This window comes from Phaeoacremonium minimum (assembly GCF_000392275.1).
Source record: "Phaeoacremonium minimum UCRPA7 unplaced genomic scaffold PA7_03_scaffold_348, whole genome shotgun sequence".
Classification (NCBI taxonomy): domain Eukaryota; kingdom Fungi; phylum Ascomycota; class Sordariomycetes; order Togniniales; family Togniniaceae; genus Phaeoacremonium; species Phaeoacremonium minimum.
The window spans coordinates 66,800-90,349 of record NW_006921252.1 but is presented as its reverse complement, the minus strand read 5'-3'; the positions used below and the strand labels follow the sequence as shown (position 1 = coordinate 90,349).

The 23,550-nt window shown below is 52.0% G+C and overlaps 6 protein-coding genes across 6 annotated transcripts; 5 read left to right on the top strand and 1 right to left on the bottom strand.

The window, feature by feature from the left end:
- Nucleotides 1-7,596: 7,596 nt before the first annotated feature.
- On the top strand, nt 7,597-9,077 carry UCRPA7_4435 (putative endothelin-converting enzyme protein; the record flags this gene model as incomplete). Its single annotated transcript, XM_007917000.1, has 4 exons — nt 7,597-7,863; nt 7,922-8,179; nt 8,234-8,440; nt 8,493-9,077. 4 exons carry the CDS (start codon nt 7,597-7,599, stop codon nt 9,075-9,077), a joined length of 1,317 nt encoding a protein of 438 aa, XP_007915191.1.
- Nucleotides 9,078-9,635: 558 nt separating this feature from the next.
- On the bottom strand, nt 9,636-10,550 carry UCRPA7_4434 (putative cytochrome b561 protein; the record flags this gene model as incomplete). Its single annotated transcript, XM_007917025.1, has 3 exons — nt 9,636-9,924; nt 9,984-10,326; nt 10,424-10,550. The coding sequence occupies 3 exons, from the start codon at nt 10,548-10,550 to the stop codon at nt 9,636-9,638; spliced, it is 759 nt and encodes a 252-aa protein (XP_007915216.1).
- Nucleotides 10,551-11,601: 1,051 nt separating this feature from the next.
- Nucleotides 11,602-12,748, top strand: UCRPA7_4433 (putative allantoicase protein; the record flags this gene model as incomplete). The annotated part of the gene is made up of 2 exons (XM_007916977.1): nt 11,602-11,695; nt 11,781-12,748. 2 exons carry the CDS (start codon nt 11,602-11,604, stop codon nt 12,746-12,748), a joined length of 1,062 nt encoding a protein of 353 aa, XP_007915168.1.
- Nucleotides 12,749-13,212: 464 nt separating this feature from the next.
- Nucleotides 13,213-15,864, top strand: UCRPA7_4432 (putative dil and ankyrin domain-containing protein; the record flags this gene model as incomplete). Its single annotated transcript, XM_007917008.1, has 4 exons — nt 13,213-13,378; nt 13,451-13,827; nt 13,886-14,287; nt 14,344-15,864. The coding sequence occupies 4 exons, from the start codon at nt 13,213-13,215 to the stop codon at nt 15,862-15,864; spliced, it is 2,466 nt and encodes an 821-aa protein (XP_007915199.1).
- A 3,396-nt stretch (nt 15,865-19,260) lies between these two features.
- UCRPA7_4431 (putative tbc domain-containing protein) lies at nt 19,261-20,727 on the top strand (the record flags this gene model as incomplete). The annotated part of the gene is made up of 1 exon (XM_007916988.1): nt 19,261-20,727. The coding sequence occupies one exon, from the start codon at nt 19,261-19,263 to the stop codon at nt 20,725-20,727; it is 1,467 nt and encodes a 488-aa protein (XP_007915179.1).
- A 331-nt stretch (nt 20,728-21,058) lies between these two features.
- On the top strand, nt 21,059-22,141 carry UCRPA7_4430 (putative tbc domain-containing protein; the record flags this gene model as incomplete). The annotated part of the gene is made up of 1 exon (XM_007917019.1): nt 21,059-22,141. The coding sequence occupies one exon, from the start codon at nt 21,059-21,061 to the stop codon at nt 22,139-22,141; it is 1,083 nt and encodes a 360-aa protein (XP_007915210.1).
- Nucleotides 22,142-23,550: the final 1,409 nt, after the last annotated feature.

Here is a 23,550-nt window from a genome sequence, read left to right as displayed (position 1 = left end):
ATCGCTGGGACTCGTCATACTACCCGCTAAGGATCGCTGAGATCCAGCCTCATCAGGGGCAATATAGGCCATATTTGAATATGACGAAGGGTCAGCTAATTGCCTACCTTCCGCATCCACGGCGCCAAAGCCAGCAGTCTGTGGCCGACGCCTATGTAGACCAGCAAGCTCTGACTCGAGACTGCTGTAATGACGAGCCAACGAGAATGACGTGGCGAGATGAGATGCTAGATGCTCCAGAGAGTGCCGTAGATTCGACGGGTATGGTATGGTCGGGCTGAGGACTGATAGAATTGCGATAGGAGTTTGCTTATCTTTATTCAGCGGGTCGGGCGTAGGCTGGCCTGTATAAGACGAAGGTTCAGCAGTCTCGGCCTCCTTTCCTTTACGAGACGACTTCTGCTCCATAAGCGTCGCATCAAGTTTGAACCCTCCAGAGACGGGTTTGGACAGGAGAATATGAGTTAAAGGGATGTGAAGTACGGTCCAAGAATTATCTACACCGATAGCCTCGGGAGGCACACTTATGGCGGCATAGTCTTGAGGGGTAGTGGTAGGGTTGAACGACTCTTCATCAACCATGGCATCGGTGAAGAAAGGGTTCTCCTTCGGGTCCGCGCGAACAGCTGGCGACGGAGCAGGAGACTGTGACCATGGTGAGGGAGGGGCCTGCTCATATTCTTCGTACTTCGGAGTAGGAGCCCGAAGTGCTTCCTCCTCAAGTCGTGATGCAATGCTTTGACTTTTCTTATCGGAGAATGAGCCTTTAGACAGACGGCTAGAGCTCTTGATACCAGTGGCGCTCCCGAGAAGAGCCGAAAGGTTAGTCGACGAGTCGACCCTCTTTTTGCCCTTTTTCCTAAGACCTTCAGGTGAATGAGCTCGGCCAGAGGTTCGTGTCTCGCCTATCCTCTCTGGACTTGTTTCGTCGAGGTAGGGGTAACTACGCGTCAATGCTATGACACGACCACGTTCCAGAACTCTAGTGACTCCATTGTGATCAATTAGAGGGTCAGCTTCGTAGTCCAGTGCTTGAAGCATGGGAAGGACTCTTCCTGAAGGTTCTCTTTCGAGTGGTGCTTCCCAACTTGGTCTACTCTGTTCCTCGGCATCATGCTCCTCAAGTGCAGACCTGTTCAGGGCGGCATGAGCTGGATCCAGTACCGATATGTCTGCTTGTTTGAGGGAGCCTGCGAAGTAGCTCTTGCTTCTTGGCAAGGGAGTCGGCCTCGCAAGACGAGCAGAGGTCGCATCACCTTGAACCTTTTTCTCGTCCTCGTATGACGTGAAAGAATGCCGGCTTTGGAAACTAGGTCGAAGCTGGAGCTTAGGTTTTAGTATTTCTTCGACTTGAGAGGCGAGTGAAGAGTTGTCGTCAGTGCTGCTAGGCATATAACTGCTTCCTCTGGCCATATAGCCGAGGCTAAGGTGGTCTTCTTGGCGTGCATTGTATGTCGCTTTTTGTCCCCAAGGTACGTTTTCTATGTCAGTAGAATCAGCAGGAACAGCAAGCGTGACTCGCTCTGCTCTATAGACTTCGGTCATGATCTGAATGACGGTATTCCACCATGCTTCCAAGCCAGGCTCGGCAGTGAGCATCAATGACATTTCGTAGAGATTTGGCGTTGGGAAATCGGGATGCGCCCCTGACTGAGACGCTCCGGTAGGCTGGAAGGTTAGGGTCGACGCAGGGCTGGTAGGGCTTGAAACGACCTTATCCTGCAGACGCAAATTACTGAAAGTGCTGGCCAGAGACGACGTGTTTGCCGGAACTCCTGTTGGCGAGAGAGTTGTGAAAGGTTTATGCACAGGTGACGGTACATATCCCGGCGTATGCATCCGTGGAAAGGGGTAAGAGGGTGTCCTCGCTGCGATCCCCGGTGTCGCGCCACCTCGAATGGTATTTCCCGACTCGGTGGAAGCTGTAGATGTTGACGTCGCGATCGAACCCGAGCTTGCGGCTTGTGCAATTGATCCAGACATTGTTGGTGACACTGTATTTTCCTCTTGGATTGGAGATACCCGTGTTGGCGCAAGGCCGACCTGGTGGCCAACTTTCGCAGTGAGTCCTTGCCGTTCCATGTCTCTTGCCAGCTTCTCCCGATACTGGCTTAATTGCTTCGCCGAATCTATCTCAGGGGATATCTGCGGCTGATTCGTCCCGTCGCCTTTCCCTGAGGTTTCCGCTCCTCGATCCTCTGAGAGTTCCGCCCCACGTGCTATTTCCGATGACTGCCTCCTAACATCGCCGCTGCTCGAACCGCCTGCTGTTGCAGGCACAGGCAGGGACTCTTGGAGAGGCAACGAGGCCTCTCCTCCACCTTTAGGACGATCCGACATCAGTCGTGGTACATCTCGGGGTGACGCTGGCTGGCTGCTTGTCCCATGCTCAGGTTGTTTCTCTAGCCTTGGACTCTTGGGATTGGAAGAAGTGGACGAGGTCCGCGAGTGTTTCGACGGGCGACGCGCGGTTGGAGAGCGTTTCTTCTTGTCCTGGCTGGCGATCGTCCCCGACGGCATTCCTCATGCGCGGCGGGCTTGCATGTAAGAGGTGGTCCCTAACAGCTGACTGAGTGCCCAAGATGGAGTTGCAGGCGAGCACGCGACGATCTGGCCTGGTGGGTGACTGGAGACGTCGTAAACTTTGGAGATACAATGGAGAAGGGCCGTCTAGAGGGTGGCTTGTTCCTGGCCTAGGGGAATGATGCGGTCGGGCAAAGAGAACTGTCGATGTGTGTGTGTGCTTTCGAGGAAAAGTGCGGTTTGGCAGTTGGGAAGGGGCGATCGTCCCCTATGACGTAAAGGCGGACCCAGGGAAAGATGGGAGGCTGTTGGTGACCTAGGCTAGGGGACCAGGCACACACCACTCACAGCCCTTCATGTTCTTTGGGTGTCTTGCCAGCGGGTTGCTTTTCAGTCAAGAGAAAGAGGAAAAAAAGAAACAAAATAGAGCTACTACTGTTGCTATTCTAGTTTAGAGACACTATCATCAGAAGTGTGTGCTCACTACGGCACCCAGTAGCGAGATGCGACAGTGAGGTGTTGCGCACTGCTGGACTGGGGATGGGATCATGTATTCCATGTCTCTGACCCAACCCATATTAGGGAGGCCGGCTGGGCAAGGGCCAACTTCATCGCTACAGTACTACTGCAGAAAGTGCATCATAGCCCAGTCCCCTGGCAATAAACCCACCCAATTGCAGGTTTTCGACCCCGTCCTCTAGTGCATAAACCGCCTTGCCGTACCTCCCGCCGCCTTGCCGGCAGAGGAATCGCTGCTTCACTAATAACGGTGCTAATGCTCCATCTTCAAATGGAATTGGTCCCCCCCCTGGCGGCCCATCCAAATTCCTGCAGTAACAAGATTTGACAGACAGCGAACCCGCTTCCTGGATTCTCCAGCCACCTGACCGTGGGCTTGTCCCGGACAGACCATGATTGAGAGCCCATAAGCTTGGTTTGTGTAGGAGGGAAGATGGAGAACCATCCGGAACTATTTATTGATAAATATCAGGAGATTCCTCAGAAACAGCAATAAGCCCCAGACCCCTAAACCAAGCGAAATGGTCGAGCTTCAGAATACGGGGCCGAGTATGCCTCTGGAGTGTTTACGCGCTCTTGAGCTTGGCTTTCTCTCCTTGTTTTCTCTCTGAATCGGTAGTAATAGGGAGAACCTCATTACCTGTGCCTTGGTTCGGTTGCCTCTTCACATCAAGCCAGCCGTTAGCACGGGAGCTGAAAAGAGGACCAGGCTATAAGCTAAGCTGGCATCGTGACTCTTCCAGGTCCACAAAGCAAACGGTTCCCGTCCCCCCGAAAAAAGAAACCTGCCTGGCCGTCCGGTTTTCTCGGAGCCCATCGTGGCGGGTCTGCTGGAGTTGTAGTGGGCAATTGCTTCACACGAGATCACTTGGACACGATTCAATACCAAGCACAGCGAGGTACCGTGATGGCACATGATATCACAATGTCGTATCCGCGTTGCCTCTTGGCCACTGCACTGACTCGTAGGTTGCAAAGATGCGAGACGCGGTATTAATCCTGTAATGTGCTGTAGGCTTTCTGCAGCCTTACCGATCCCGTACGTGTGCGTGGTCTGCCATCGCCAGGTCTCAATTGGCTGATAGCGACGGCTCTCGACGAAGCGAGGCGGTGAGCCGTCCGGACGCCGTGATGACGCCCTCCATAACATCAATGTGTCATTCTGCAACCACCATCGGGTAGCGGTCAGTGTGCAGCAGCGCGCGGGTGTGTTCCCGTCGGAATCGGAGGTCGATGGCCGAATGTGATGGTACCTAGGTAGGGTAATGTTAGCATTGGTGGTGCTGTACCTGCTGGTCCTGAAAGAGAAGGCTGTGCCGCACCCCTTTTTCCCTTGGGGGCTGAACCCAGGGACGCGGCCGTGACGTCAGTGGCCACGCCATGAGAGAGCGACCGCATCTCACCTTCCAACCAAACAAGGCAACACGGACAGTCCCACCGTCCAACCTACAAACATACTCTCCAACTTGAGTGAAGAGACTGAGCGCTGCAGTAGCGATCAAATGATTCGCGTGTTGGGCAGGTGTTCCAACCCTACCACGATTGCCACACCATTCATATCAAATTTACTACCTACCCGAGAGCCGACCTATCCGTTGTAACTTGCCCATTTGGCCATTTATGAGTAGTTTGCTAGTTCACGGGAAGTCGAATTGTACAGCCCTAGGCACCCAGCACCCAACAAACGCAACTTCTAGCAGAATCGTAGACACAAGCCCCAGCGACGCGTGTTTCGGACTCTGGTAAGGAAAGGAGTTTGTGGCCGAAATGATCATTCACGATTGGTCACATGCTCAGCATTGTCCGAAGTACCTATGCTATTGGGCACAATGACATGAAGTTTCCTCCGGAGGTACGGGCGTAAGCACAGGACAGAATCGCCATTGGCAGGCAGTGGCACGTACGACCAAACACGGCGCTTAGAAGACGATACCAAAGGGATCCATGGATTACTTGACTCTAGTCTATTGCCCGCCAATGGCCGAGGAGGAGTACAGAAGGAGGGCCATGCGCGGCTGTTCCCGTAGTCTTATGCATACAGGGTCTTATAGGTAGGTAGTTTAAACTCCAAGTCCTGGCACTACCTACCTAGGTATGCTGAGATGGAGCTCTTTTCTTCCGCATTAATTTTCATATATCTTCGAAAATGTGGCAGCTACATGGCGCAAAGAAACTTGACACTGGGATTGTACAGTAAAGATATGAGATGTATCAATTTCAAGCTAAGGAGACTGCTCCCAGTTGTTCCAGGTGTTCGAGATGATTGTATTGGTAAGTTAGAAGTTAGAAGTTAGAAGTTAGAAGTTAGAAGTTAGAAGTTAGAAGTTAGAAGTTAGTGTTTGAGACTTCTCAACTCAAGGTGCCTCCTAAATGTATACGGAGGAGTTACCTTATTTACCATCTTACAGATAGTAGTAGCTATTTACCACGTTCCTGCAGATATTAGTGGCTGTTTACTACGCTACACGGAGTATAAACTGTTCATCATCAGTAAGGAGCTACCTAGATGTCCAGGTAGGGCTGTGAGTATAGCTAAGCACATTTGACAATTATCCGTTTCGCATGTGGTAACATCTAGTGATCGCTATTGCGAGATGAGTTACCCCACGGTTGCTAGGTTGACTTAACAGGCGTGGTGGTGGGAGCTCCCCGAAGTGTAGGCGGCTAGGCAGCAAGATTGTGGGGAACTGCATAACCTTACTGCCCGGACAACCATAAATGGCAGCCTTGTGGTGGTCTAACCGCGCTGCCGGCGTGCATCAATGTAGGTACACTGTACAGTACAGCCTAGTACCTTGGAAGGCTTACTTTCCTCAGCTTTCTCCAGTCACTTCACCTTGGTAGCCCAAGTAGAGTGACAATCCACAACACAACTCACTTTAGGTGCCGCGGGCGCGCATTGATTGGGGTTCCATCATCACTAGCTGTGTCATCCTCCGCATTCATTCAGCCGAGACAGAACAAGCTTCCATCTCTTTACTTTCCGGTATCATCAATATATCGGTTCCCATTTCACTGGCCCGCGCCGTCGCAGCTTTCCTATCTTCATTCGACCCGCGGCGGTGTTAGGCACACTTGACCTAGATTCTGTCGATCTCAAGGGGGCTGACATACGGGCAATATCATCGCCATGGCTTCTGCAAATGACGATCCGCCGAACAGGCCCCATGCTACTACAGACCCCGATGGTGGAGCTCCCAATGAGAATACACCTCTCCTTGCCGCAGGCGGACAGGAAGCTGCGCCCAGTAATGGTGATCCGGGTCGAGAATTCGGGCAGCATGCCAAAAAGTGGAGGCGTGATCGATGGCTCTCACTTGGCATTTCCGTTCTCCTTATGGCCTTGGTTATTGTCCTAATTGTTCTATTCGGAGGTACCTAGCTCTTTGAAACTTTGCATTTATTGACCCTTTCCCGTCTTCTCCGACTGCGTTCTCGTCCGCCTCGTGCTCTTCTTGCTCGGGTGCTCTTGCTTTTGCTCAAAGAGGATCTAATCAGTGTCATTGTTAGTCTTCCGTTCTCGCAAGATGAGCAACTCCACGTCTGCTCTCTGCCTTACACCGGCTTGTATCCATATCGCGTCTGAGTTTCTATATAACTTGGCTCCAAACTACCAAGAGATTGACCCCTGCACCAACTTCGATGAGCGTAAGTGAAGAGCTCTTGTGACGACGACATCAAAGGGCTAAACTGTGCACAAACAGTGACATGCCAGGGATGGGACAGTCGGCATGACTTGCGGCCAGATCAGGGTCAGACTAATGTGTTCAACACCATTGCTGAAGATGGAGAGACTATTATAAGGCACATTCTTGAGGGCTCATACCCAGGAAACTCCACAGTTAGTCACACTACTCTCTTCATTCTGGGTAATACTGACGATGTGCAAGCACTCCTCCTTCTCACCGCGTAACCTAGCAGCTACATCTGCTTCGGCAGATGAGCTGAACTTTGACGATCTTCAGCGGGCCTACAATGCATGCTTGGCCCTCAGCGATATCAAGAAGCTTGGCCTCACGCCGCTGGAGGCCATTTTCTCTGACATCGCAGAGCTATTTCCTGTGGAAAACTCCTCCTATGGGGATAGCGCATCTACTCTCGGAACAAAGCCTGGATCTCTTGCAAATGTGACTATATACTTTGAAAAACTAGGTGGTGACCTCTTCGAATCCCTCGGTGCTGGCCAAGATGACAAAACTCCAGTATGGTACCACCCCAATTGCCTTCAGACGATAGTTCTGATTATCAGTTTAGGATATCGTCATAATCCAAGCATACCCAGAAACTGCGATAGGACTACCCTCTAAAGACTACTACGCGGATGAAGACACTGTGACACAATATCAAGACGCCATGCGCCAAGTCCTAGCAGCAGTTCACCCCGTTAAGAAAGCTCGTTCTGCCGCAGACAAGTATGCGGCCGCGGTAGTCGAATTCGAAGCCACTATCGCAGCAATGGCGCCGGATAACGAGGACCTTCAAGACATTACAGTAAGATTACCCTTGTGAGTGGCTCTTCATGCACCTGACAGTGGCTAGAAAACGTACAATCCAATGTCCGTAGCGGACACAGCTAAGCTGGCTCCTCAACTTGGATTGGAGGAGGTTTTGAAAGCCCTTGTCCCGTCAAACTACACTCTGGATACCATGATCACAGCATTCCCGGGCTATCTAACTAACCTCTCGGACTACCTTTCAACGGCACCGAAAGACACTATACAGACGTTCCTCTACTGGAAGGCTATACAAAATGTGGCTAGCTATATTGAGGCGGACGAGCTCAAACCTCTTAAAGCATTCAATAACATTCTCTCAGGACGGGTACGTGTTATACACTGCTCACCGTACTTCACGCTGACATTATCGTGTTTAAATATAGGAGCCTGATGCCACAAGTGAGAGATACAAGATCTGTATTTCTCATGTCGACAATGGCCTCGGCTGGATTCTGTCTAGATTCTACGTGGAGGCCGCATTTTCAGCCCAAGCTAAAACACTTGGAGACCAGATCATCTCTGACATAAGGGAACAATTCATCGCTAGAATCAAGACACTGGCCTGGATGGACGGTCAGACTAAGAAAGTGGCTATCGACAAGGCAACTAATATCATCCAAAAGATTGGCTACCCAACTGCCGTGAGTTTCCTGAACCCTATTCATTAGGACTCTTCACTTGCTGACCTCTTACAGTCTCCAAACATGACTGATCCCGAGGATCTTCTTAATTACTATGCCGGTCTAGACATTAGTGATGTGTATTTCAACAACTCCCTGAACATGGACAAACTTGCCGTCAACAAGTCGTGGAGTCAGTTAGGGAAGCCTTACGACCGCAACACCTGGTTTATGACAGCAGACACTGTTAACGCATATTATAACCCCCCAGGGAACGAAATTGTGATTTGAGCCTTCAGTTTTTAGCCGAACTTAATTACTAACATCGAGATAGGTCTTCCCTGCGGCTATCATGCAGTTCCCGGTCTTCGGTGCCGGTTTCCCCGGCTATGTTAACTACGGCGCATTCGGATCCGTCGCTGGGCATGAGCTCTCTCACGCTTTCGATAACAATGGCCGTCACTACGATGCAGACGGGAAGTACACAGACTGGTGGACCAACCACACGGTTGAGGAGTTCACCAAGAGGGCGGACTGCTTTGTCGAGGAGTACAACAACTTCACCGTCATCGGAACAAACGGAACAATCCACGTCCACGGCGCGCAGACCCTAGGCGAGAATATTGCCGACGCAGGTGGTCTGACGGCATCATTCAACGCTTGGAACGCCCGCCGCCAGGACTATCCGGACTCGGATCTCCCCGGCCTAGACTATTTCACGCAGGAACAACTCTTCTATATTGCCTACGGCAACTTCTGGTGCGCCAAGTACACCAAGGCAGCGCTTACCAGGGGTGTGCTGCTCGATCCCCATTCTCCTAACATGTGGAGGCTGCAAGGTGCGGCAATGATGAATGCCAGGGGCTTCAAGGAGGCCTTTAACTGCCCGTCAAAAGAGCCCACGTGCGAGCTGTGGTAAATTGAAAGGGAACGTGAGATAGCACATGTTTGTAAAGTTGTAACAGCACATTCAAAATGGCATACATTCGTAATTATAGTATAGCATAAATAAAAACTTGTTCCTTTGTCGTTACACCATTTCGTCGGCCCATACCGGTGATCGTCTCTAATAAGCGCCATCATACTACTCAGCCGTAGCCAAGTATAGGATACTTGGTAGTAGTCAATAAGACTAGGATAATTAATAGTGGGTGTTAGAAAATAGTGGTAGTCATCAAGGTATGATTTAGATGTAGTCAAAGATATAACACTCGGCATTAAGCAACAAGAAAACAATCAGTAGCAGTCAACAGGAAACGGATAGCCAGTAGTAGTCAGCCAAGAAAAGGACAACCAAATGTGAGAATATATTGTATATCAAGAGTCAACGAAGAATGCCCAGCACTGACCACAAAATACTTTAGGCCGAAACGCCCGAATGCCCGCCGTAGACAATTTTCCGTAAAGGATGCTTAGCATAAAGACGTTAGAGAAAATCCTTCGATCCGTAACACATTTCGTAATTAAGACACAAAGACTAAGTCTCTTGTGTCTCCCACCACCAACGACGGTTGATACCGAACTTGCTCTTGTGGATCCGCGGATATACTCCAATAACGATCAAGATAGCTGCAATAATGACGGCCCAGAGCTTGATATCGAGCACGTTCCAGTTATAGTCAGTCTGCGTGGCGCTGATCACAGTCGCCAGCAGGAGCAGGTAGAGGACATAGCCGCTCAGGCGGTGATACTTCCACAAAGCCTTCGCGTTGTCGATGCCGCCAAATACAAATGGAACGCCCCACATCAGGAAGCCAAAGATATACCTGAAACTCGAGAGTCAGCTCTAAAAGAATATTGATATGAGGGATATGTGGATGCTCACTGAAGAAGCAGCACAATACCAGTGATGACGCCGAGGTAACCATGTGCAGAATGGAAATGGACACCATTGTTCTTGATCTTGTTCGCCTCGATGATGCCGATGCCCGCCCCGAGCAGCAGGAACGAGAGCAGATTGAGGCTGGCGTGGACACGAGCCCCCTTGATCTTCTCGTCAGCCGTCCATGTCGGCTGCAAAATCAAGATCGCCTGGGTGAGGACGAAGACGCCGGCGGACTGTAGCAAGGGGTGAGGGCTGAACAGCGGCAGCAGCGGGTTTAGAAACACCGAGGACCAGATCAATGCCACAAGCAAGAAAATTCCAGCCTGCGCGAGCCAGCCTGTGCCTGTAGAGGGGAGAGTATGTTAGCTGACCATGCGTGTATATCCAGCAGCTGGGGAGTTGCATTGTGCGACTGTAGCTGCGCATGCGTCTCTACCTACCCTTCCAGAGATTGGTAATCAAGTATTCATCTGGCTTCTGCAAAGCGTCGCCGGGTCGACCAAGAAGAGGCTCTGATTCTCCGGCATTGTTTGGAGGATGCTCCGGGATGCCTGTAGCAGAGGCCATACTGAGTGCAGTCAAGGAGTTGTTGTATGTAGGAAGCTGAAAAGAGGGTTGACGATGTAGCTGGTCTCAGGGCTGGTACGAGCTTCTCAGCAGCGCGGCACAAGCTAGAGCTTGCTGCTCGTCAAATTTTTAAGCTGAACACTTCACAGCAGAGCTGCGCCTTGGAATATTCTAGAGAATATAAAGAGACTCTAGGGATCCGACAGTGTTCAAGTCGTCGTCAAGTTCACCCACCACGTCAGCTACGGAAGTCCTCGGTTTCTTTGCCATCTTGATCCTAACAGGCAGGTAAATAGTCCATCCATTGCGTTGTGCACCTCGAAGATGACGGCACCTCCAAGGGCTGAGGGAGCTTCAGCGAATCAGTAGCTTCGAATTTGAGCATCGATTAAGAGCGGGGTCGATTGGCCAGCCACTACGGACCCCGGGCGGTGCACTGTTCTCACCCTAGCAGGTGCTGAAATGGCGTATAACGATGGTGGGGTTCCCTCCGACTTATCGCCGGCCTTCGGCAAGAACTGTTAACTAGGATGGATGCCATTGAGATCCGGCCGCCAGTTCTCAGGACGTCCGTGGCTTCGGCCTCTTGATTTATGCGGTTCCCGTTCTTTGATCTGATAGAAGACTGCGGGGGTGGTATTCAGTGTCCCTCATCCCACGTTTAACCTGATCCTCAAGAGGTGTTTCGTGGCGGCCCTGCAGAGTTGCTAACCAGACGACTCAAGCACATCATCCGTTCCCCGGAGCTGCTAATTCACTGGATTGGTCTTGGTTTGACTCGCCCAAGATGGGGAACCCGCCCTACCGTATCGGAATAGGCCGACGTCCACCTGTAGGAAATCTCCTCTTACTCGATTGTCTCTTGTCATTGGCGTTGCGTGCCTATCACGGCCTTATGAACGACAGTCGCTTTGTCTCGTGAATTTGCTTTTTTCTTCATAACCTCACGACATACCCCTCGGTGGTCTTTGCTCCTCATTCCCACAGAGCCCTTTTTTTGAGAGTATTTCAGGAGAATATAGCACAATAGCCAATAGCATCAGACTCCATAATGGCTGAAGATTACGGCTACACCCTTGACACTGTCAAGGCCACCCCTGTTGCAAGTGCCGAGATTGACAAGACTTTCCGCTCAAGCTCCATAGGTAAGTAGCTTCTCAAGTCACACAGACAAAGTCTCGGTTTCTTGTGTCTACAGTAGTGAATCTAACGAATATGGTAAAGATCTAGTATCCGCTGCTCTAGGTGGTAAGGTTCTTGGCTTCTCGGATGAGTGGTTTGCAGAAGCCTCAAATCTACTAAATCCAAAGGCCCCTATTCGGGATGCGGGTCGCATGGTCTACACCGGCGCCTGGTATGATGGCTGGGAGACTCGGAGACACAACCAGGAGCCGTTCGACTGGGTAGTCGTCCGCCTGGGCGTTGCATCTGGCATTGTTGAGGGCATTGAGGTCGACACGGCCTTCTTCTCCGGCAACCACGCCCCTGCAATCACTGTCGAGGGCTGCTTCAACCTGAAGGACGAGGAGGTCCTGTCCTGGAAGGGTGGCCGTGGAGGATGGGAGCCAATTCTCAGCATTCAGGAGTGCGGGCCATCTCAGAGATTCGGCTGGAAACTCGATGAGCCTACAAAGAAGCCTTACACGCATGTGAGACTGAACATGTACCCTGACGGAGGTATCGCGAGATTCAGGCTCTTTGGGCATGCCGTACCGGTGTTCCCCGAGGATAAAGAGGCCATCTTTGATCTCGCCGCTGCACAGAATGGCGGCGTGGCGGTGTCATGTAGCGACCAGCACTTCGGCACCAAGGACAACCTCATTCTTCCTGGTCGAGGCAAGGATATGGGTGACGGATGGGAGACATCACGGTCTCGGACCAAGGGCCACGTTGACTGGACCATCATCCGGCTCGGTGCTCCAGGCTTTATCCAGAATTTTATTGTTGACACAGCCCACTTCCGGGGCAACTTCCCTCAAAAGGTGAAGCTGGACGCCATCGAGTGGAAGGGAGAGGGTGAGCCGGGGCCTGAGGCTGAGGGATGGGCAGAGATTGTTGAGCCCAGCAAATGTGGTCCGGACAAGGAGCATGAGTTCGATTCGAAAATCAAGGATAAGCCCATCACTCATGTGAAGCTCACCATTATCCCAGATGGAGGTGTCAAAAGACTACGTGTATTTGGAAAGAGAGCAATTTAAGGGTGGACACTAATTTAGTTGATGTAGAGCAAACCAGTGCCTCATGTTTCTCGTTTCACTGACTAAAAAAGCGGAATGTTAGTCTTGGAAATGCTGAAGACTGTTTATTTGGAGGGTAACTGGTAATTCAGAGCTATTATATGATTTGATTATTTGACTGATGTGCATCGTTCAATACATTTGATACAATCTTCAAAAGGGGAACGTTCAATGACAGTGTCTGCGCACGGACCACCTTGGGCAGTGCACCTCATAATTGTTGATATCACTGCCTGATAGTGAGAGAAACATGCCAACTTCATTAACATTCGACCAGCTTCCCACAATCGAACGCTGCAGGCTGTGTATACAGAGATCGACACAGTCGCGTAATACGATACACAGCCACTTGATCAATTCCACTGCGGGCTAGAGGTCCTACTCTCGGATGGGAACGGGTTGCCCGTCACCCCGCTTCCTCCACCATGGATCTTGGGGATTCTAATGGGGAAGACATCAACCCCTTCGGTGGCGGCGGAGGGGATGAAAAGAAGCCACGAGCTCTTCCAGATGACTTACCCAAGTCGCTGAATGACCGCCGCCGACCAGTCGAGCTTGTGCCGGAAACAGAGATGTATGATGGCTGGCAAGGTATGCGCTCCCTAGAACCCTAGAACAGGTCCCTCCCTGATTCTGAGGATAGCTAATAACATGTGGCAACAGGGCAATCGCAGTTCTTGACGACACCAATTGTGGCGAAACCTCTATCATTCAGCGATCTCACCCTGAACGATCCAAATTACGATGAAGATCTTACGAAGGGCATTCCCGATAGCGATACACGGCTCATGGAGATGCTTGCAGCTCAAGCCGCGCATTCCGCCGGGCCGGGTTTCGAGGACGAGGAGGAGGTTGCCACAAATGACAAACTATCGGATGACGAGAAGAAGGAAAAATTACAGAAGGCACTGAATATGGCTGCTAGCAATGGAAATACCGACCAAATAAAGAAGATCCTGGCTGGCAACTCCCGCCAGTACGTCGACGTCAATGCACCAGACGAGGATGGAACACCTCCGTTGATCTATGCAAGCTGTTTCGTATGTTGTTACTACACCTTGTCGGAGTTGTTGGACTGTGGACTCACTTTTCATATAGGGCCATGATGCAGTTGTCCAGGAGTTGATTGGCGCTGGAGTCGACGTTGACAAGCAGGATCGAAACCACTGGAGTGCTCTCATGTGGGCAATGACCAATCGGCACAAAGCTATTGCAAAGATGCTCCTTGATGCTGGGGCATCCCCCGAAGCAAAAACAACCTCTGGACGAACGGCTTTCGACTTCGTGCCTCCCGACAGTGAGATGTCCTTCTATCTCCACGACAGTGGATACAATATTGGTACAGCGGGCGTCACAGATGATTTCTACGATCCAGGCTTCTCACAGGACCGGTTCGAGGAAGATCTTATGGAGAGTGAGCTTCGAAGACGAATGATGATGGACAGCGCTCGTGACTTGGAGGTAGATCTAGGCAACGTGGGCATAGATGATCAACCTGAGGTAAAGTATCCTTTCATTTCAATTTGTGGCTCATCTTATTGACTTACACTTTCCAGCCAGTCGATGAGTTTGAAGAGGAACAGGAATTTGACTGGACGAGATGTTTACACGACCAGATGTTCGTCTTCCAGGAGGAAGACTTAGATCGCATTCTTGATATCATCATCACGAACATGACACCCCAAAGATCGCCGTCGCAAAAGCCCGTACCCGCGAACATGATATTCCTCAGCGCAAGATATGCGCATTATCACGCCAGTGAAGACCTCTTGGCCAAACTACTCATTACCGCCATGGATAAGATCAACGATGTTGTTGAGATGCATCAGTGGGACATGACGATATTGGCCTTTTGGATTTCGAATGCAACTCTACTATTGCATTATTTGAAGAAAGACACTGGGCTCGTCGAGGCAACTACTGAGTTTCAAGCACAACTAGCTGAGCTCATCAACGAAATCTTCATACTGATCGTTCGGGACGCTGAGAGGCGTCTGGATAAGGTCCTTGATGCCGCGATGCTCGATCACGAGACCATTCCTGGATTCGAAGATATTACGTTCCAGAACGAATGGAAGATTTTCAAACGGAAAAAGGAGGTCAAGGAGGAGCCTCTTGAACGACGGTACCGGCCGCCCTCACCCAAGCAGCGTGCTAAACCGTCTCCTCGAAACGTGACATCCCTGTTATCATCTACCTTGTTTGTGCTGGATCTATACGATATCCATTCCGTCATCACCACACAAATCATCTCGCAGCTGATTTACTGGATCGGCGCAGAGCTCTTTAATCGGATCATGTCTAACCGGAAATATCTTGCCCGGACGAAGGCAATGCAAATACGCATGAATGTATCCGTTCTGGAGGATTGGGCGAGGGCGAACAACCGGCATCCTGAGCATTACGAGGGCGGCGACATGCAATCCCATGGAGAGACGACAGTAGACGCGACGAGGCGGCACCTAGCTCCTGTCATTCAACTCCTTCAATGGCTCCAGTGCTTCTCGTCTCTCGGCGCTGACGACCTCGAGGCTCTCGTCGGGACACTGCAGCAATTGAAGGCACTCAGCGCGCAGCAGCTCATCCACGCCGCAACACATTATCGTCCCGAGGTGGGCGAGAAGGGACTTACCAAGAGCGCGATGAAATACCTCATCGCCATACAGAAGGAGGCGCAGTTACGGAGGGAGCGGGAGAGGAACAGACGGAGTGTGACCGCTTCCCCGAGACCAAAGTCGGCTCCCGACAGCGCTCCTGTTACTCCCGTGAAGAAGTCAGCAAACGGAAATGGCGCTGAGACACCCGGCCAAGACACGCCGGGCTCGACGCAAGATGAAGAGGAAGGAGATGATGCTCCCGAGAACCTGCTGCTGGATCCCGCGCTGATGCTCCCCTTTACATTGCCATCGGTAACAGACATGCTGGTGAGCTACGGCGCTGGGTTCGGCGGTGTGAATCGCGAGCGGGAGCGCAAGTACATCCCCACGATCCCTCCCGAGTTCCTGGACAAGCTGGAAAGCACCAGCGGGAAGCGGCCCATGTTCGTCGAGAAGGACTGGGAGAACGAGGAGGTCTGAGAGCAAAGACCCAGCAGTACCGTATCTGGGCGAATTGGGACATGTACCCCGTGAGGCATTTTTTCTCTCCATAGAGCAGGAGTAAGATAGGAGCCTGGATTGAATGTCGAGTTTTTTCTCAATTCAATGCGCAAAGAGGATCTTGGTTCGTTGAGACGTGTTGAGCTTGGAGCGGTATGCATGCAGCCAGGCGGTCGTGCACGCGATGTGATGGGTTCAGCTCAGATGCAAGCTGCAAGGGACGAGAACAGCTGGCCGATGGCCAAAGAAACCAAAACCGGGATGTGATGCATAACATGTGTAGGCGTACATTTCTTTGGGCGTTGGACGAGCAGAGATTGGGCAGAAGCGGCCAAAAGAAAGAAAAGAGCGAATCAAGCCACAGGATTCTCTCGTGCTACAAAGCTGCCTCTCCCCGCCATGATAACGATCTCTGAGATAGATAGATAGCCAGCGGCAGATGAACACGACATCATGACAGGCCCAGCATTTCGCCGGGGGTGTCCCATGCACAGAAAAGGAGGAGTTTATCAGATGAGCTTTCAAAATCAATATTCTGGATGCACATACTGTCGTGGCGTCTGTACAAACAAGTTGACATGTTGTCGTCCACGCTTTCAAGACAAGTCCAGGCGAGGTTGACCGCCAAAGCTACACTTGATATCACACACTTGGAGTCCCCTCGACTACCTAGGAAGGTTTTCCCATCACGTGGGCTGAAACCCATAGAAGCCCATATTATCCTTCTCCCGAATCAAGGGTCTCGAGGGCTTGTTTCTTACGACAAGTGCATTAATGGTGGGGGGAGGGGAAGCTTTAGAATTCCCGGCAAGCTGGATGGGATTGGCAAACCCTGGTTGGGCCGAGCTTGACCACCAGATTGAGACGACAACCTGGCGCATCCCGATTCGGCTGCGGAGCCAGGGAGCCTGAAGCAGGACAAACGGGGAGATCGGGATGCGCTGGCTAAATTGCCACGTCAAATTGCTCCAATTAAGAGCTTCATGCCACCAGGAGGTCTGGAAGGCTTCTACTTTAACGGAACCACAGAACTCCGTCGTGCGCATCACACGACCCCCGTTTTGCTGGGTGGCCAGGGTCGTCGAAGTTGTCCCGGCAGCTAGACCCATGAAGTTTCTGTCAAAGTCGAGCTGTCAAGGTAGGCGAACGGCCTCGGTTGATCTTGTCTTGTCTTAGACTTTCAGCCCTCCCGCGATCTGTGCTCCCTTCCGGAGGGCGGACCGGGTCCCAGCATCGCAGGCTTGCAGATCTGTGATTATTTGCCTCCAATCGTGCGTTGGGTTTGTCTTTTGGATGGTTTGCGGGCTTGTAAAAGACCAGAGGAGGGAGGAGGAGAGTAGTCTAATTCTAATCTATCAAGCGATCATGCGGGGAAGAGGGCAGAGGCAGAGAAGCAACTCCATCTAGTTTAACACCAAGCCTGGCAACCGGGGCAGGGTGGCCGGCAGATACCCAGGCTCGAGTCTGTGCTGTTCCGTCTGACCTGCCGTGCTGGGGCTTCCGTCTAAGCGAAAACCAGGCCAGCTGGGTGGTCGAGCAAGTTTGAGTATCAGACAGACAGAGAGAAAGAAAGAAGACAACCCCATGTCGAGACGACAGGGTTTGAGAGGCGTGCATCCTACCATCGAGTGAAATCGTTTGTAGCTTCTGGACCCCTGAGAGCACACACAGACACGGGAGATGATGAGTTGAGAGGTGTTGTTTGTTTCTTTGCTTTTTGGCGGGCCACATGAAGCGTGTCTCGGCTTGACCCCTTGCTGAGCAAGCGTACCTTGCAGCAACCCGGCCAGTGAGAGGCGGTATTCGCGGCGGTGGGCAGCGACATTGAGACCGTGTCTAATGAGCTTAGGCTAGAGACGTGGCCTCTCTGTCTCTGATCAGACTGGTTGTCTGTCTGCACGGGAAGTGTGCGAGAGTGACAACTTGTCAAGTACATGCACTCGATTTCCACATGCACCTACCTGGTCTGAGGAGTTTTGGGTGCCGATGCGTCGAGACGGCGGGAGCGCCACCGTCTTGATTGACCTGTTGCTCCTTGTGCCGCTTCTTCTGGCCTAGAACGGTGGAGACGGCCAGCTGCTCTGGTCGATGGCCCATCCTCATCTCTTGTGTTTGAGGTCCCACTTGATTGTTTGTTTGTTTTCTGCTGTTCAGCACGTTGGACTGTATCCACTGTAGTTGCTGCTGCTATCAGATGGCGGTGGGGAGAGATGATGGGACCTCAAGGTGGCATTGTCTGAGTGGCAGGCCACATGTTACGGTGAAGAGACAACTTTGTATCTGGGCTAATAAGCAGCGAAAACAAGAAGAGGCAGGCTAAAAAGCAGAGAGGTACCTGGGATGGCAGCATGTTGGCGGCGGGGGCTGGGGTTGGGGGTTGTGTGCTGGGATAGCAGCAACGTTGCGGCATGCATGTCATCCATGCTCACTTACACGTACACCAGATCACATCAGGTAGCTCAGAGAGTTAGTCGGCTGTCTGGTGGAGGGAAAAGGAAGCTGGAGGATGAAGTGTCACAAGTTAGTCTGGTCTTGCCCTGTCAACCTCACATGGAGAGAGATAGATAGTCAAGTCATGGTAAGGTAAGGTAAGGTAGGGTTAGGTACACAAACATATCCAGGTAGGTAACAAGCGAGCAAGAAAAACAGGGCCGTGGTTTGTTGGGCGGATGATATCGAGTAGAAAAAGATAACAAGATACCTGCCTGAGCAAGCTTTGCCGTACCGGTACCCAAGACGAATTCAGTCAAGTTGAAAAACAGTCACTCCAAGGACGCTCCGTTTTTACTTTTTCTGATCGCCTCAACACCAAAAGCGTGTGAGTGTGAATGAGGTGTATCTTGTTTGTCACTCCACATTCCGTTAGACCCAATCCATCCAGTCACCACCAAGGCACTCCCTCAGTCGGAGGAAAAAGAGACGAGACCAATTTATCTTCACTCTGCCCCCCGTCACTTCCCCCTCCCTGGCCTGCCGCTTTTTTTCTACTCTTTCCCTGGATACTGGTTTCCGATTTTCCTGGCTTGCAGTCTTCTGGTTACTGCTCTGGATTGAGTTGATTTCGAGCAGCTTTGCACTTTGTGATAACTTTCATAGTTGCACATATACAAGCCAGCGTCTGGTCTTCACTTACACGGAACCACTCGCCCCCACTAGTCCAACCCCGGTCTACCTCATCGACCTTTTCGACCGATTGCCTGCTTGGCGAGGCCAGGCATTCCCTGCTGAAGACAGCGCCGTCGAATTTCAGCACGCATCAAGAAGGAGAAGAGGGGGAACAAAAGAAAGACTCGACTACTGTCTGCTACAGTACTGTTTATTTTACTGCAGCATAGTACGTAAGCACGGCAGAGGCAACTGCAGCCCACCTGCGCTATGGCGCCCCAGAAATTTGCAAGCGTACGCTACAAATCGCGTCCGGCGGTGCTCGTGCCATTCAGGGACGACTCCAACTTGGTCGCGTTCAAGTATGAGGACACGATCCAGGCCGAGCCTCCCATCATTCTTCCTCCTCCTCGCAACCCGCTGCGTGCCAAACGCCCGCTCTCCTCCATCCCATCGAGCCCTGCCACGCCTCTAACTCCAGTCAGTCCCAGCAGCCCTCTCAGCCCTGCTAGTACCATCAGCACGGCCAGCGGCATCATTGTGGTCCCGCCGCCAGGGCCACCTCCCCAGGAACAGCATCCAGCGCTTCGGGTCCAGATTCGGGAGCGGACACCAGTGGACGACTACAAGCGGGATTCAGGACTTGCCAGTACTTCTTCTGGGGTGACAATCCGCGAGGAGTGCGAGGGCGAGCTGCTGTACAACAAGATCGACCTCGAGGACGACGCCCCCTCTGCATACTCCCGGGCCAGGACGATCTCGATTCCCTCCAGCGGCCGGTGCACGCCCGATGAGATTTCTCCGGTCCCGCGCATATCGTGCCAGAGCCACTGGTCGGTCACCGAGTCGGACCTCTCAGAGGTGACACCAACGAAAGTCAAAGACGCGTCTAGGAGACTGGCCAAAACCTTCAGCTTGAGAAACGGGTCCCCCATGAAGAGGTTGCGCAAGAAGAGTCTGAGCGAGGACGCCGCGGTGGGTGTGGCGCCCGAATCGCGGGGCTCGACAAAGCCAAAATCGCCTAAATTGCCTAATGGAGCACTACCCGAGAAGCAGCAGCCCCCCTGTCCAAAGCCTAGTGGCACCCCGGCGGCAGCGGCAGCATTCCAGCAAGCGTCGTCTCCACCATCCGGATTTATCCCTCTGACGACCACCATCCCTCGTGGAAGTTTCTTGGATGATGATTTCATCACCGGCCTGACCTTCTCCAAGAGAGGCAGCTTAATGTTTGGTTCCAAACGCGCCAATGGAAACGACCTCCTCACCTCGCCTTCGATGAGCTCCCAAGACGCTCAGCCTGTCCAAGCTGCTGCTGCTGCCACCGGTTCTGCGACCGAGCCCGCGAAGCTGGGCGGCGACGCGACTGGAGATGCAAGGAGCGCTAAGCCCTCCACGGAGTCCCCCCGGAAGATGTCGCTGCCCAACATTCGAGTCTTGTCGGTAGATACAGAGAGGGAATCACAAAAGGTGAGATCGCTCTATGACTCTAGCGACGGCATCGATTGGAAGGATGGGGGCCCAGACCCACCGCACGGCGGTCTGGAGCCGACAGAGGAGGCCCCATCAGACGAGGAAGAGATTGTCGCGTATGGATTTCCTAGTCAACTTGCCTTTCGTGTCCGCTATAGTATGCTAACTCGCCATCTTTTTTCCGCGCAGAGAGTCAAGAGACCGCGTTACCACCCTCTCAGCGACTTCTCCGCCGGCGCCCGATTCGTCTTCGTCGCGACGCGATAATCCCCCGCGGAGCCTATATGAGCTCGCTGGGGGGATCGAGGACTGGGAGAATGTCGATGGCGCCGATGTTGATCGCTATGGGTTTATCAATGTTCGAAGGCCAGCATCGAGGGCGAGCACGACGGACCTTAGAGGATCACGGCTGACAACGGGGAGGAGAAATGGGAGAAACGTTCTAACCAAGAGGGATCCGTCCTTCTATTCAACATCACTAAGCCCCAACAGGGCACCGAGTCGGAAAATATCCGCGCGATCTTTAAACACCCAAACCTCAGAGTTTTCAACCACATCAAGACGATCCGCGCGATCGTCAATACGAGCGGCGGCAAACATGCTGCCGCATAATCGGAACAGGAGATGGATGGACGAGGCGGGAGAGATGCTGACTCTGTCACCTGGCTTGAGTGACATCGCTGAAGAGGAGAAGAATGAAAAGCTATCCGAAGCATTGAAGAAAAAGGAGTGGGAACGCTCTGAGAAGTGGAGGAAGATGGCAAAGTCCGTAAAAAAGGGCAAGAGCGGCGAAGGAACGGGATTCGAGTTCGACACGAAGAATCAAAAGGTGATTGACCGCACATGGAAGGGTATACCGGACTGTTGGCGCGCCGCAGCGTGGTACTCCTTCCTGGCGACCAGTGCCCAAGCCGCCAAAAGTCCAGCAACGGAGGAGGAGATCATAGCAGATTTTCAAAAGTTGCAAGAACACGGCTCTCCGGATGACGTCCAGATTGATCTTGATGTACCAAGGACTATAAACCGACACATCATGTTCAGGAAAAGATATCGGGGCGGGCAGCGACTACTATTCCGCGTGCTACATGCTCTATCCCTTTACTTCCCGGATACTGGTTATGTCCAGGGCATGGCTGCCCTAGCAGCTACGTTGCTATGCTACTACGATGAAGAGCGATGCTTCGTCATGCTTGTGCGCATGTGGCAGCTCCGCGGTCTTGAACGCCTCTACCAGCCAGGCTTCGCCGGTCTCATGACAGCGTTGGATGACTTCGAGAAGACCTGGCTTGGGGGCAAAGAGGTCGCCAAGAAACTCTCAGAGCTTGCTATCAGTGCAACAGCGTACGGCACGCGCTGGTATCTGACACTCTTCAACCTTTCTGTTCCATTTCCAGCGCAACTGCGTGTCTGGGATGTCTTCATGCTGCTTGGCGACGCCCCTCCCATACCTCCTAACCCGAGCCTCGAGAAACTTAAGGATCCCGAGCTCCCCTTCCTCGGGCTTGACATCCTCCATGCGACATCTACCGCTTTGATCGATGCTTTACAGGAGGTACTACTCGATTCCGATTTTGAAAACGCCATGAAGGCGTTGACATCTTGGGTCCCCATCAAGGACGAAGACATGCTCATGAAAGTCGTCCGGGCGGAGTGGAAACACCACCAAAAGAAGAAACCATAGGAGCATTTCTTCAGCACCCTCCTGCCCGGCTCAGACTCAACATTCTCTTTGTTTGTTTAAGCGCATGCAATTGCCAGGGTTTGAACACATGGAGGCGTTTTATTATTATTATTTTTCCTGGCATGGGATATCTGATTGCAACGACTTGCCGCGGATACCCCCTTTTCACCTTCCAGCACACATCTGGGAGACCGGTCCTTCTAATTCGCATGTATGTATTTTGAGGCATTACAGCCTACGACAGCGCCGCCCCAGGCACAACCCTCGCTCTCTTTTGTACCTAATGATGCTGGCTGGACAGACACTGCCGCCAGAGACGCTAGAGGGACGGACAGACAGAGGAGACAGGACGATGTCATAAAATGACTTACTGATGGATATGCTACTACACCTTAGACTTAGTTATATACCCACTTCACGCTCACCCGTTTGTGATCTGACTTGTGCATGTCTGCTCATGGGTGACTCCTGGACTGTGTGATCTATGCCTCGGATAGTACGAGATCCAGGCATTAAAGCCTGGCCCCATGGGACCCTTCATCTGCGACATTTCCATACTGGAAGCTTTTCACTTATTTGAAGACTTGCGATTGCTATTGGACCACTGCTTAAAGTGAGCAGCCTCTTTCGTATTAGATGTTCTAGTAAAGATGATATGGAACCATAAAGATTGTAAAATGAAGAGCTAAAGCATCGGGGGGTGGAACTGTTGACTATGCTGGATCTCTCCTCACGATTATCTACACCGCATACGTCTGAAAGAGAAAATTAAAATATCCAAGTATCATAGATTACACCAGAGCATCGCCAATATCATATCTTGTCCGCGCGTATCACCAGCAAGGCTTAATTAAGTGGAATCCGGAGGCCAGGGAACCTGACCAGCTCCGATGGTCTGTGCTCGGCCCCGCTGATCGGTCGGCCGGTTTGCGGGTCCCGGGTGCTAGTGACCGGCCCGGTCCGGTACGTGCGTGGGTCTTTCCAACGGATCTTTCAGCGTCCAGCATGCATCATTTGGCTGACCTGGAAGAGGCAAAAGTGCAGATGAAAGAAGGCCGAAGAAACAAGACTTTTATTTTTCGGCGTCGGACCTCAAATCTCCGCCATCTCTTCGACACCAACTGATCTAACTCAATCCCTAGCCAACACAAATCTCTGAGGTTCTCAAGAGGGTGGATTACCAAACCCTTCTGAAGCCTTCGGTCTTTCAATCAGCCATGCTTAAAGATGAGGTCGCATCTCAGGTGCCAGAGAAGTGACAGTTGAATTGCCCGATCCAGTGTGCAAGCTTACCAGATTCGGCCCTTCTCAGCCTGATCCGTCTGACTGAACCATTCCAAATCTGATCATGATCAGGCAATTCAATACCCATTCAACCCACAATGATATGCAACGTTTATATGACTGTC